General features: G+C 45.2%; 1 protein-coding gene and 1 long non-coding RNA gene across 4 annotated transcripts in view; one reads left to right on the top strand and one right to left on the bottom strand.

The window, feature by feature from the left end:
* Positions 1-14,003, top strand: part of LOC129380504 (uncharacterized) — a 234,072-nt gene that overhangs the window by 109,407 nt on the left and 110,662 nt on the right. The gene's annotated exons all lie outside the window — the stretch shown is intronic.
* The window catches only part of Obsc (Obscurin), a 173,533-nt gene that overhangs the window by 51,444 nt on the left and 108,086 nt on the right, over positions 1-14,003 (bottom strand). The window contains exons 44-53 of the mRNA XM_072286096.1: positions 13,862-13,988; positions 13,385-13,554; positions 9,211-9,343; positions 8,892-9,061; positions 7,570-7,705; positions 6,982-7,151; positions 6,341-6,479; positions 4,834-5,003; positions 3,942-4,080; positions 58-227 (exon numbers count right to left, since the gene is read on the bottom strand). Coding sequence (XP_072142197.1) covers positions 58-227; positions 3,942-4,080; positions 4,834-5,003; positions 6,341-6,479; positions 6,982-7,151; positions 7,570-7,705; positions 8,892-9,061; positions 9,211-9,343; positions 13,385-13,554; positions 13,862-13,988 — 1,524 coding nt within the window. The remainder of the gene's footprint in view (positions 1-57; positions 228-3,941; positions 4,081-4,833; positions 5,004-6,340; positions 6,480-6,981; positions 7,152-7,569; positions 7,706-8,891; positions 9,062-9,210; positions 9,344-13,384; positions 13,555-13,861; positions 13,989-14,003) is intronic.

Here is a 14,003-nt window from a genome sequence, read left to right on the forward strand (position 1 = left end):
TAGAATAGCAAAGTTGAGAACCAAGACTGATCGGTCGGAAAGCGTGAAGACGCTTACTTTTTATGTCTGCCTCCGATTCTGCTTCACCCGCCTCGTTGGCTGCGACAACGGCGTAATTTCCGGCGTCTTCAGGCTGTACATCATCTATCAGTAGGGCCAGCGTGCCATCAGGTTTTTCTTCCATATTGATCCTGTCGCTCGGTCGAAGCGTACGACCGTCTTTCAGCCTGAAAAAATAAGATGTAGTAATGTGCTGCAGAGCGGATGTTTATGGTATTGCGGTGCACATTCACAGCTCTGCGAAAATGTTTTGCGCATCAGAATGGAGAAAGATACGACCAAACGCTCGCACTGTTTAACGACCTCGCAGAGCCATGGTAGAGCTGTACCAACAAATCATGGCGATAGCTACGGTCTGGAGAACTGAAACATCGACGCGAACTGGGCTGGCGCGAGAGCTCAGGTGCGCTGTCACCAAGCTTAAGTATAGTGGTTTTAGTCACACGGCGATGAAGTCGTGATGTTGGAAAAAAAAAAGAAACAGAAGGAGAAAGATGCCTAACCTGGTCATGCGTTCTGGCATGAATATATAGGGTGGTACGGGACTCTTAAAATTTATAATAAATTTATCAAATTAAATCATGTATAATCAGTGTGTACACGCCATATCAGATGGGGAGCTATCGCTGTTTTCGTGACGTCGCGTGACAGACAGGCGAAGTGGGGGGTGGTCCGAAAAAGTTTTTGACTAATCGCAGGGGGCTGATTGCAGAATTTGAATAGAAAAGCTGGTACATATTGGTGCTATTGTGCGCCCTGTAGTATCCGCCAATTTCTATTCTACGGCTTTCTTTCTTTCTTTCTTTCTTTCTTTTTGTATAACGTATCACCCCAAGAACGCTTGTCCGGAGCGCGGGGGGTGTGTGCTTGCAAGCACATTTGCGCCATCTACCGTAGGCCGCAGGTCAGGCACTATTCCGATTTCATTAATGAAGGAAAAATCAGACATCCACCCGTTCATAGCAATTGCTACAAAGGAAACCCATACGGGTTCCTCGAAAGAAAAGCCTCGCAGTTGAAGAAAAATTCGTCCTGGTCCTGGACTCGAACCCGGTACCACCGCCTTTCCGGGGCAGCCGCTCTACCATCTGAGCTAACCAGGTGGCTAGCAGGTGGCAGGGCGAAGTCGAATTTGTCGACAACTCGAAGTAAAGGCAAGAGTTTGACGTTCAACTGCGAGGCTTTTCTTTCGAGGAACCCGTATGGGTTTCCTTTGTAGCAATTGCTATGAACGGGTGGATGTCTGATTTTTCCTTCATTAATTACTTCTCTCCACCTTGCGGGTTTCCGCAGAACTATTACGTCAAATTCTGATTTCAGCGTGCGTTGCCGCAAGGCCTGCGGGTATTCGCTTCAGTGCTTAAAGTCCCTAGAAGGTTTCCTAGATAAAAAAAGTTTTCAAGGTAGCGCCAGTCCTCCTTTCCTGCTTGTTTCCGCCTTGAACCTCCTCCCCGTGAGTGTATGGAAGCGCCCCAAGAAAGCTCAAAACTAATAAAGGCGCGCAGAAAAATAGGAATATTTGTTATTTGTTTTCACATAGGTTATAGTTACTTCTTTCATAAAAATAAATATTTCCCACACAGAGTGAGTATTCGTTTAGTTTCTAGTACAACATATATAAAAAGCATAAGCTGTGCATTACAATTGATAACACTGTGGAGGTTGTATTTTACCACTAGCAATGATGTCTCCCAAGCTCCCTCGCGTGCGCCCGCTTCGATCAAAATTCACGCGTGTGACTTGCTCACCACTACGACGGCAGGAAATAATTGGTGAAATCAGCCATCGCTTAGTCTCATCTCATGCTGCGTATAGGACATGAGGTATGTTTTGGCGTTGTTATTGAGATTAGCTCTTTATTTCGGCGCAGTTAGGACTACACGGACGATGCCGAGGTGTCAAAGTTTGATTTCAACTTAAAAGATGGCGACACAGCTTTAGCGTTGACGATGCGGAACGCTTTCAAAGCCTAATTGCACAATGCATCATTATTTCACTACTCAGCTCTTGTACGGTAGGCGATGACGGTGACGAACAAACGCTAACTAGACGCCGAGAAGACGACGCGGCGTGGGTGAGCATATTCAGAGGCGCGTTCGCCTCTGTTGTCGGTTAAGCAAACCTCAAGGAACTTCTGATAAAAAATTTATTGCAAGTCAAATGACGCCCGAGCATTCAAATAAACGCGGCCGATAGTTACAGCGCCGAAATCTTTGTTGCTTTGATGTATCACCGACGCCGGCGTCTGGCTGAGTGTTCGTACGAATGACCTGGCTAAACAGCCGTTTCGGGGCTCCGACCCGGGCCGCGTTTCGCTCTAAACAAAACTTGCCTTGAGTGAACTATACTTTGTCTCATAAGCGGCGTTTAGCAGAGCCAAAACTGTGAGGTATGGGAATGCAGGTGCTTACGCAAGGTGAATAAAATTAGCAATGTCTGCTCGTACAGAACATTTGCGCAGTGTTGCGCAACGACGGACGCTGCGGATCTTTATAGGACGCTACAGGCGTCGGTGGCAGGCGGCAAAGCTCGGACCATCACATTTTGATCTGTTCGCCTGCCTCAATGGCTGAGGCGCCGGTAGCTTCCACAGAGCTGCACAGAGTTTCTGATACAGTATTGTACGGTGTCGTATGCCTTTTTATGCAGTTGTCGTGGCCCACGTCCTATTTCTTGACTACGACGGGGTCATCGTCGCATGCGCACTAGTTTTGAACCTTCTCCAAAATAATAAATATCACCTCTAGCCATTCAGAACATCACGCGCAAGCAATGTACCAATCACAAACGCGAATGAAGGAAAATGGAGAGAGTAAGCGCGAGAGTGAGGAGAACGGCGCAAAGAACAATGAGTGTCACTTAGAATTTTTTTTATCTAGGGACCTTACCCGTGCCCTGCTTTCACTGCTCCATCTTATCGGCAATTCTACTCTACTCCAGGGGAACCTCAGCATTGCCGAGATCGAAAGCCGAGGCGCGTCTTACTGCCTCGCGTGACCTATCGCTTACAAAAGCGGCTGTTTTTCCTGCAAAGAGGTCAGGGCGGCTAGCGATGACTTTCTTATTAGGCGCCGCTTGCTGAGGAGAAATTCCACTAGACCCATTGATTTCCACTAGATGGCGAAAACGCGAGCTGCTTTACTCAACTCCTGCATTCTATACAACTGTGTCGAGGGCTGTATACTTTAACGAAGCGTGGCATAGCGATTTGTAAATGACTGCAGTGGCAGGTAACCTGGCGTAACTATGTAAATAAAAACAGAATTAAGCGTAGCAGGGTCAAGTTGAACCTTGGCGCATTTACGTTTAGGAAGGAATATTTCAGGCTTTGCGAGCAGAATAGTTGGCGCGGATCGGCGGCTCTGTGTAACGTATACAGGGAAAACAGACGAGGCGTGGGAAGAAGAAACGCTTAATTATTTTCCTTTCTTTTTTCCTTCGTTTGTGTTCTTTGTCCACGCTGCGCACGTAAATAAACGGTGCAGGCTTCGTTGAGTCCTAAGGTATGCATGATCAGGCGTGAATTCGATTGCCCAATATTTCACAGACAAGTTCAGTTTGTGCTTTGTTTCGCCTGTGAAATATAAGTGACATTAATGCAGTCGTTAGGTCGTGAAATTTATTGCACACCGAACACGCCATAAATAAACATGACATGATCTTCGCGCGTTAGTAATCTCTCCACTGGGTAAATTGAACCAGCAGCAGCCTCTGCTATAGATGATGGAAGCTAGCGATGGTACCAACAGGCGCCGTATGCGCTCTATGATGTAATCTGCATCGTTGTATTAAGGCTGTCTAGCACAGAAAGTAATTCACGTGCTGGTTAACATATCTAGGTGTGACTGCAATGACAGGATGCTCCAAGGTTGTAGGCTTACCATTTTATGCTTGTTGGGTTGCTGTCAGGCTCCAGTTTGGCTTCAAGCCTAGCAGGCTTTCCTTCCGTGAGTGTCACTGGCGCAAGCTCCTTTTCGAAAGCTGGTTTTCGTTGCTTGCGGTATTTTTCTGGCTCAGCTGCTAAAAACAAGGTACACCGTCGTGACTTAAAATGCGCGTAGACATTTTTTTTTTTTATGGGGTTTTACGTGCCAAAACCACTTTCTGATTATGAGGCACGCCGTAGTGGAGGACTCCGGAAATTTCGACCACCTGGGGTTCTTTAACGTGTACCTAAATCTAAGTACACGGGTGTTTTCGCATTTCGCCCCCATCGAAATGCGGCCGCCGTGGCCGGGATTCGATCCCGTGACCTCGTGCTCAGCAGCCCAACACCATAGCCACTGAGCCACCACGGCGGGTCGTAGACATATTACAAAGCATGTAGGGAACGACTATGAATGTTAAGCGAGAAAAGCGCAAATTATTGCAGAAACAATTCATCCCGTTGAACCGTGCTGCTGTTCCAGATCTTGCGTTTAGTCAGTTACCAAAGATTACACTTGTACAACATGCCTGTGCTTTTGTGTCACGAATTTGCGGATTGTCTTGCGGATTCAACTTTTGGCATATTTCGCTTACTACCTGCGAAAGATGAGTGGTCGGGAACGTGTGCGGTAATCTCAGTGATTCCCAACGCTTTTCACATGGACACTTTCGTGTATTGGGTTGGCGTCATTTATAAGGCGGCACAACCCACATAACAGAAGAGAGAGTATCCGTGATTTTGATACAATCACTGCGCACCAATGCAAATTTTTCTTGTAATTGAGGACGCTGCCATCAGAAAAAAAAAAGAAAAAAATTGGAAAAGGTCCCTAAAGTTAAACTCACTCTTGACATCAGCCTCCGATTCCGCTTTTCCCGCGTCGTTTTCTGCGACCACAGAATAGGTTCCAGCGTCTTCCGGTCGCACATCGTCTATCACAAGGGATAACGTGCCGTCAGGTTTCTCTTCTGGCTTCATCCGGCTGCTTGGGCGGATGGGCCTGCCGTCTTTCAACCTGCCGTGGAGAACGAAAATGCGCGCTCCTAAATAGCCTCCTTGTGCAGTTATAAAATGGGGCGTTGGCACCCGGTAGCCCCAACCACAGAGCGCACGCAGTAATGTGGACATTGTACCGCAATTTATTAAAAAAAAAAAAGAAACATGACAGCATGCAGTGTCACAGCTGTGCGCTACATAACTTGAACTGCGTTGTAAGTGAATGCCAGTCATCAAACGGCGTGCTCAATGACCAACTCTTTAACACCCTTCACAGTAGCGTAGGTGCGTGATTGAAAAGTTTTGGTGAAAAAAATTTTCGAAGCTTGGCCATGTAGAGCAGGTATCTTCTGTGGCTCATTATAAAAAATGCGTACTTCTTCTGGTAGATAGTAGTCAGATCGTCATTTCAGTTTGTTCTTCCTGGAGGTGACAGTGTCATCTATGTTTCGAAGTAGCAGAATACCAATAACCAATGCTAATTTCAATTGTATCTTTTAGTAGTTTGCGCTTATATTTATTAGTGTTTTTTTCTTGTTAGCATATATGCCTAGAGCCGTTTTAATGAATTCTCTATACAGTGTGTATGCCTATTTTCATCTTTAAAGAATTGATAATTGCCTTTCATGTGTCATTGTTTTCTTTTTCTGTAATTTGTTGTTTCCCATTGCATCAGGTTGCGAAATATGCTCTAGAATTCGCTGTTGTAAGAAATGTGTTTTAATAACCAGGGGTCGTATTCACAAATCTTTCGTTCGAAAACATTCTTTTACATTGGCTGGGCACTTTCGCTAATAATATGCCCAGCGTCAGGATTGACTGAAATTTGGTCTTACGAACAATTCTAGTGTAGGAGCTTTCTTGAGAATATAAGGGCCGAGATAACCTTGTTATTATGGGTGCATTATTCAAATATTGTAGAGGGGCCCTTTATAGACCCTTTTTATGCTTACAAACAGGCTTCCCAGAAGGCTTCCGGTTAAGCCTTCTGGAACAACACAAGTTACAATAGCCAATAAATTTACTGAACCCTCCAGCTGGCATCAGTTTTGCTGTAAAGTTGGAATGTTCGACAAGTGAATTTTATTGTTCAGTGCAACAAAAAAAGTTCATACATGAGATCGACGCATGGCGCTCTTTCTTTATGTCTGAACACATGAAGAATGTGTGCCTACAGTAAACGATGCGACAAAATACTTCCGTTTTCTTGGCTAACTTGACTATCAGAAATGCATGACCGGAAGTTTTCTGCGATCATGAATACACTGCTGCCACAGCGTGCACAAAAAGGGTCTATAAACACCGCCAACGATTTTAGCATCGCCAGTGTGAATAAAACGGTAAAGCGTTACTTACCACTTAACACTTGTAGGGTTGCTGCCAGGAGCAAGCTTTGCCTCTAGCCTGGCAGGTTTTCCCTCCGTCAAAGTCGTGGGTTTGAGCTCTTTTTCAAAGGCAGGTTTCTGCTGCTTGGCGCCGGGCTTTTCTGGCTTTGCTACTCGAAGAAATTTTACGATAGCGTTTCAGGTAAATGCATATTAGTGCGGCAGTACGTAGACATAATGACAGCACGTTACAGAAGAAGAAATTGAAAAGAAACTTTAGTCACATTCGGTAAGCACACTCACGCGAGGACATGGAGGAAGGAAAAAGGTAGGAGGGAGCACACCGCAACGCGATTGAAGCCAACCTAGTGGCCCAACACGTGATCTCACGTCAAAGTGCGCGGTTGTTTTTAGCGCTCCCGATCTGCAGGCAGAGCTACGGCAGGGCTGCCGAACAAACGCCCATTGAATAAAAACTGTTGACATAGTTATTAGGAAACAAACGTCTCAGAAAATCTGGATTCTTGCTCCGTGATCTCGACGCAAGAGGTCACGTGTTGGGCCACCACCGTGGCTTTGCGGAGCGTTTGCTTGCCAACGCTGGCTGCGTGACGTAATGCTTCCCCCTACATTTTTCCTTCCTTCATGCGCGAGAAGGATCGCTGCACTTACTTGTTACGTCTGCTTCTGAAGCAGTCTCCCCGTCGGGGTTCTTAGCAACCACAGAATATCGGCCAGCGTCTTCGGGCTTCACGTCATCGATGTGAAGACGGATGGTTCCGTCGGGCTTCTCTTCAGGCCTCACCCTGTCACTCGGCCTTACTGGCCTGCCATCCTTGAGCCTGTCAATATTGCAAGGGACACACAGCGATATCGTCAAGCCGAACTAAAAGCGTGCTTGACAGATGCATGGAAAGAAGAAAGAGGCTCGCAGGAACATGGAGAAAATGTGATGAAGCCTACATTTTACGAAAAAAAGAAAAAAGAAGTAAACAAAAGAAACAGGAATATACTACGGCTGGGTCAGCAAATTATGGCTGATATCTGGTTTCGCTATCTTGATAGATATAGATAGATAGATAGATAGATAGATAGATAGATAGATAGATAGATAGATAGATAGATAGATAGATAGATAGATAGATAGATAGATAGATAGATAGATAGATAGATAGAGAAAGAGAGAGGACTAAACCTGCCCGAAAACAGCGTCGTTAACGAACGACATACCCAGGCTACATTTGTTTTCACACAACTTACCATTGGATATCTAGTGGCTTGTCTCCAGGAGCCAGTTTTGCTTCCAGCTTTCCTGGCTTTCCTTCGATCAGCTCGGTAGGCTCAAGGCCTTTCTCAAAGACTGGCTTTTGGTCCTTCGCTGCCTTCTTAGGCACGGCTGAGTAAAAATTAAATAAAATGTTTTTGTTATTGTCTGAATGCACTCCTCGTTGCACTGTATGTGTATCAAGAGCGACATCGAAAAACTTAACACCGAAAACGTGTAGCGACAGCTAGCGGGTGCAGGCGTTGCTGTAAGAAGCATGAAATACTTAAAACAAGATTAATCAGTGCTGCTACTAGTAATTAATTGTTTTTGTTAGGAAACCGTAAAGGAAAGAAGGCCCCAGGCATCGTAACTGTCTCACTTTTTGGTGAGCACCAAAAGTCTCCTGCGGCCATGAGGACGATAAAAATGATATGAAGAACAGAAAGGAGGGATGTTGTTATTTAATAACTGCACACCAATGGGAAGGTAAATTACATCGGAGTCGGCTATCCCAATGCGCAGTTGAGAAATACGCCTCACACATATCACGAATACGCGGACATACTAAGTCTACAAAAAATAATTGTAAACAATAGAGAAACAAATTAAACCAAGAAAAGCGACCCATTTGCACCCGTGTTAAGTAAGAGTTCATGTACACTGCAGAATAAAAACTCGTATAATACTGATAACACGAATGGCATTTTTAATATAGCCCAGGCATCAAACTGTCAATTCTCATAGAGTTCATAAAAATTTACATTTCGAACCACATTATTCAGATTGCGGTCTACCAGTAAATCTCCTCAGGCTGTCAAGTCACATCTCTCTTTAGCAGGGCATGAACATGAACCAAGCACTTTAGTTATGGAAAATTAACGTCTGTTCAAGTGGCTTAAGTTATCTGGAGAATGGACTCGCTGTCGATCATACTGTGGACAATCTATGAGCCAGTGCTTCATAAATACTTCTTGGGCAGTAGCACAGCCAAGGAATTTTTTTGATGGGGGAGAGGGGAGGTGCACGTGCCATGCTTACGCGAATGCCGTGATGTTGAAACCGAACATTACCCCGTGATGAGCAAGACGCGGTTGCCATGACTATTAGGTCTGTTAACAAGCCAGACGCCGGAGAACATATCCTGTATTTTGTTTGCGATTATACAGGACGCGCCACATTTTTTTTCGAGAACGAAAGGTCGATAATTAATGAATTATACCATAAAAGCAAACTCTGTATTTAGGTGCTAGATGTATGCGCATCAACTCATACTGATAGCTTCCAAGCAAGCAAGTAGACCAATGAGATTCATTACTTTCAACGTCCGCTTCCGATGGCGTCTTCCCGGCGTCGTTTGAAGCGACGACCGCGTAATGACCCGCGTCTTGTGGCTTGACATTGTCGATAGTGAGCGCCAAGGTGCCGTCCGGTTTCTGTTCCGCTCGTACGCGGTCGTCTAATTTGACTGGTTTTCCATCCTTAAGCCTGAAAATAATGTATAAAAGATAAATAATGTGGTAAGATGTTTACAATAGAAATTTGACTGACACGAATACGTTTTTTGTTAAGCCAAGCCGTAACTAATGCGTTGCGCGATTTCTTACCCACTTCTTTAAAGTTAGTTATGTACTTACCACTCAACCTTCAAGGGTGTAGCGTCCGGTGCCACTTTGGCCTCCAGTCGAGCCGGTTTGCCTTCAGGCAACGTGGCAGGCTGCAGTTCCTTTTCAAAGCGTGGTTTCTTAGGCTCCGCGCTCTTCGGTTGTGCTACAGAACGGGATATAACGACGTTCACATAAGCATCACAGCTTGTACATCTCAGTCACCATATCACCAGAGTTATCAATGTACCTACCCGCAGTACAAGTTCACAATATCTACCTTTCAATTTTTCGACAGAGAGGGAGAGAAAGATTGCGAAGAGGAAGAGGCGCTTTTTCTGCAACCCTTTTGGGAGCACGCTTGATCGCAACGCTCCATCATGAGCTTTAAGAAAGTTAAAATGCAGCCGCATGGCAGACAGTTTTGTTCCGTACCAATGACGGCGCGCTGCCACTGCGGCCGAAATTGCAAGCAAGGATAGATAGCGGTGCTGGTCTGCTGGCTACTGGCACCCAAAAACATATTGAACCTAAATCTTCCTAGTGGACAGTCGAGAATGAAGCGTCCGAAGCTTCGCTTTCATATCTCAGCATCAGCAGTACCGGTTCGTACATTGGACTGCAGCATAGGAGTAAAACCAATCATTCACCTTAAAATACTACGTTCCGACGTCGGGAGCTTTATATAAGCAAAAGTTGCCATTGATTGCCATCTGATAGGCTTGCCACTGGCTTCACCATCATCATCAGCCTATTTATGTCCACTGCAGGACGAAGGCCTCTCGCTGCGATATCCAATTACAGGAGAGCACGTTGTTGGGCGAGTCGGTCGTACATACTGAAAGAAGGGAATTGCGCTAAAAAAGACACGGACGAGTAAGGACATGGACGGGTGCAAACTCGCGACTGATTTTATTCAGAAAGAACATAAATATATATATACCCAGATTCTTATTCAATCATTGCCTAAGCGCACATGCCAAGAACGTTTTCTCTTTCTTATGCAAATTGATACTAGAATCGCTTACGCATTCATCACCTGACTTATCAATGTAAAAAGCCTCTGCTAGTTCACGTGCTACCTGGTTACGACTGCGCCTTAAGATTTTGGTTCTAGCCAGCAAAGGCTGGCATGCTTTATCAGGCGTAGCCAAAGGGCATGCGCCGCAATGTAAGGACAAATTTGACCCTTTTTCGTTAACCATAGAAAGCTTATGTTCCCTTAGTCGTTCATTTATACAACGGCCCGTCTGGCCAATGTAAACTTTTCCACATGTCAGGGGAATTTCATACACAGCCCCGACCGAACACCTGACAAACTGGGTGGCGTGACGTTTCGTGCAGTCTCGCACGCATTCCTCGCCGGAGGCGATCCGGGGGCACAAAGAGGCCAACTTGCGCGGGGCAGACAATACCACCTGCACACCGTAGCGATTGGCTACATTCTTTAGGTTGTGGGAGGCCCTATGAATATAGGGGAGAACCGCCGGTCTGGTCTTCGGTTGACTGCCACCTTCTTGAGGTGTTCTAGGTTTCAAGCCTTGCAGAAGCTTCTCTGCCACAGCAGCCACGACGGAAACAGGAAAACCAGCCTTCTGTAACCTGCCAATCTGATTGTTGAGGCTGTCCTTTACCAGGTGAACACATGATTTCTGCAGGGCTTCCTTCAGGCACAGCATAACAATGGCGCGTTTTACCGTCTTAGAATGAGCGGACTCAAAAGGCGACAGGTCTTTCCGGGCTCGTGGTGAGTACATCCAACACGTGTGATCTGGTGTTAAAGTGATGTTAATATCTAAAAACTGCAATCTATCTTGTTCAGGTAATTCGTGGGTGAAAGTTAGACCCCTCCCGTGTCGTTTAAAGACAGATAAGGTCTCTTGCACGGTAACTGTGTGCGTCAAACCGGGTTGCTTCTTAAAAATCACCAAATAATCGTCCACGTATCTAAAAACTCTCAGAACTATCTTGTCGTCCAAATAACACACCAGATCACGATCGATGCTGGCCAGGAAAATGTTAGCCAGTACCGGTGCCACACAAGACCTGATGCAAATGCCCTGACGTTGAACATGAAAATGGTTGTCAAAAGTTACAAAAGTGGACTCAAGATAAAATTCTAGTAGCTTCATGAAATTGTCCACGGTTAGGCCGCTAGTATTCTGAAAATCTACTACACCATTTTCGTCGATGCAAGACCTAACTGCACAAAATAGGTCATCATGCGGTATAGAAAAGAACAGGTTTTCTATGTCAAAAGAGACAGCGTAACCTAAAGATGAGGAACCCTGTAGGAAAGAAACCACATCACCTGAATTCTTCACAACAAAAGGGTCTTGTATAACTAAATTCCTTAAACACTTTTGGAGAAAAGAGCTAATCTCTCGTTGCCACGTATCCCTTTCACTCACAATACACCGGAACGGCTTGTCATCCTTGTGCGTCTTCACGGTAAAAAATAATTCTAGGCTATTGCGCTTACAGTTGTTAACATCTCTTGAAAGTCTATCTAAAGCAAAGTCCTTGCACAGTTCTATGGCTTGAGCCTTTACCTTGGAAGTCTTCACGTTTTTGGTGACAAAGTTCCTTCCGACGGCCTCAACGGCTTTGTCGTGAAACATCCCCTTTGGTAGCACGGCAAATCCTCCCTCCTTGACCAGACCGGCGGTTCTCCCCTATATTCATAGGGTCTCCCACAACCTAAAGAATGTAGCCAATCGCTACGGTGTGCAGGTGGTATTGTCTGCCCCGCGCAAGTTGGCCTCTTTGTGCACCCGGATCGCCTCCGGCGAGGAATGCGTGCGAGACTGCACGAAACGTCACGCCACCCAGTTTGTCAGGTGTTCGGTCGGGGCTGTGTATGAAATTCCCCTGACATGTGGAAAAGTTTACATTGGCCAGACGGGCCGTTGTATAAATGAACGACTAAGGGAACATAAGCTTTCTATGGTTAACGAAAAAGGGTCAAATTTGCCCTTACATTGCGGTGCATGCCCTTTGGCTACGCCTGATAAAGCATGCCAGCCTTTGCTGGCTAGAACCAAAATCTTAAGGCGCAGTCGTAACCAGGTAGCACGTGAACTAGCAGAGGCTTTTTACATTGTTAAGTCAGGTGATGAATGCGTAAGCGATTCTAGTATCAATTTGCATAAGAAAGAGAAAACGTTCTTGGCATGTGCGCTTAGGCAATGATTGAATAAGAATCTAGGTATATATATATTTATGTTCTTTCTGAATAAAATCAGTCGCGAGTTTGCGGCCGTCCATGTCCTTACTCGTCCGTGTCTTTTTTAGCGCAATTCCCTTCTTTAAGTATATCCAATTACCCCTATCCTGCGCCAACCGATTCCAACTAGCATCCGCAAATTTCCTAATTTCGTCGCACCACCTAGTCTTCTGCCGTCCTCTACTGTGCTTCCCTCCTCTTTGTACCCGTTCTGTCACCCTAATGGCCCGACGGTTATCTACTCTGCGCATTACATGACCTTCCCAGCGCAATTTTTTTTCTTAATGTCTATTAGAATATTGTCTATGCCCGTTTGCTCTCTGATCCAAACCGCTCTCTTTTTGTCTCTTAAAGTAATGCCTAGAATTCTTCGCTCCATCGCTCTTTGCGCGGTCCTTAACTTGTTCTCAAGCTTCTTTGTCAGTCTCCAAGTCTCTGCGCCATATGTCAGCACCGGTAAAATGCACTGATTGTATACCTTCCTTTTCAATGATAACGGTAAGCTTCCAGTCAGGAGCTCACGATGTCTGCCGTATGCAATCCAGCCCATTTTTATTCTTCTGTGAATTTCCTTCTCATGGTCATGGTTCCCTGTGATTAGTTGACCTAGGTAAACGTACACGTACTCCTTCACAGACTCTAAAGGCTGACTTGCGATCTTGAACTCTTGTTCCCTTGCCCGATTATTTATCATTATATTTGTCTTCTGCATATTAATCTTCAGCGTCCCTCTTACACTCTCCCTGTTAAGGTCCTCAATCATTTGTTGTAACTCGTCTGCAGTGTTGCTGAATAGAACAATTTCATCGGCAAACCGAAGGCTGCTGAGGTATTCGCCATCGGTCCTTACTCCTAAACCTTCCCAGTCTAATAGCTTGAATACTTCTTCCAATTACTTTCTAAAATCGGCTCAATGTGATCTTAAGAATAATTTTTCTTTATTAGCCACTGTGCTATCGAAGTGGGATCTTTGTAACTTACTTTTGACGTCCGCCTCAGATGACGTTGAACCTTTGTCGTTTGTAGCTTTGACCGCGTAATGACCAGCATCGTCAGGAATGACTTCATCCAGTTCCAAGGCAACTGTTCCGTCGGGCTCTTCAACCAACTTCACATGGTCTGTTGGCTTCACCGGCTCACCGTCTTTAGTCCTGTTCCAACAAGTGTGACAGGAAACTTCATCTTCAACAACGGCATTTTGTCGAATTTATTCGTTTAAGTCAGAATATATATAACAGTCACGTGACCTGTATATAAGGATATTAACTAAACATAATCAAAAAGTGACGAATTTTGTGCACTAAATAATATTTTTGTGTTTTCTGGCTATATTGAGCGTGGAATTTTAGATGTTGGTAGCATTTCGGTGATGCTTTGATGTAGCACGGCCATTTTTGATAAAACCGTTAGAAAAGATTTTTTTATATGCTAAACTTAATGAGCAAAATGTAACCATACCATTCTACAGGGGCTGCGGCTGAAGCAGGCATCTTCGCTTCCAGACGCCCGGGTTCTCCTTCCGTGAGAGTAGTTGGCTTAAGGCCTTCTTCGAAAACTGGTTTTCTTTCCAAGTCTGATGGCTTGGCTGCACCAGGTAGAT

This window comes from Dermacentor andersoni, chromosome 1, assembly GCF_023375885.2.
Source record: "Dermacentor andersoni chromosome 1, qqDerAnde1_hic_scaffold, whole genome shotgun sequence".
Taxonomy (NCBI): domain Eukaryota; kingdom Metazoa; phylum Arthropoda; class Arachnida; order Ixodida; family Ixodidae; genus Dermacentor; species Dermacentor andersoni.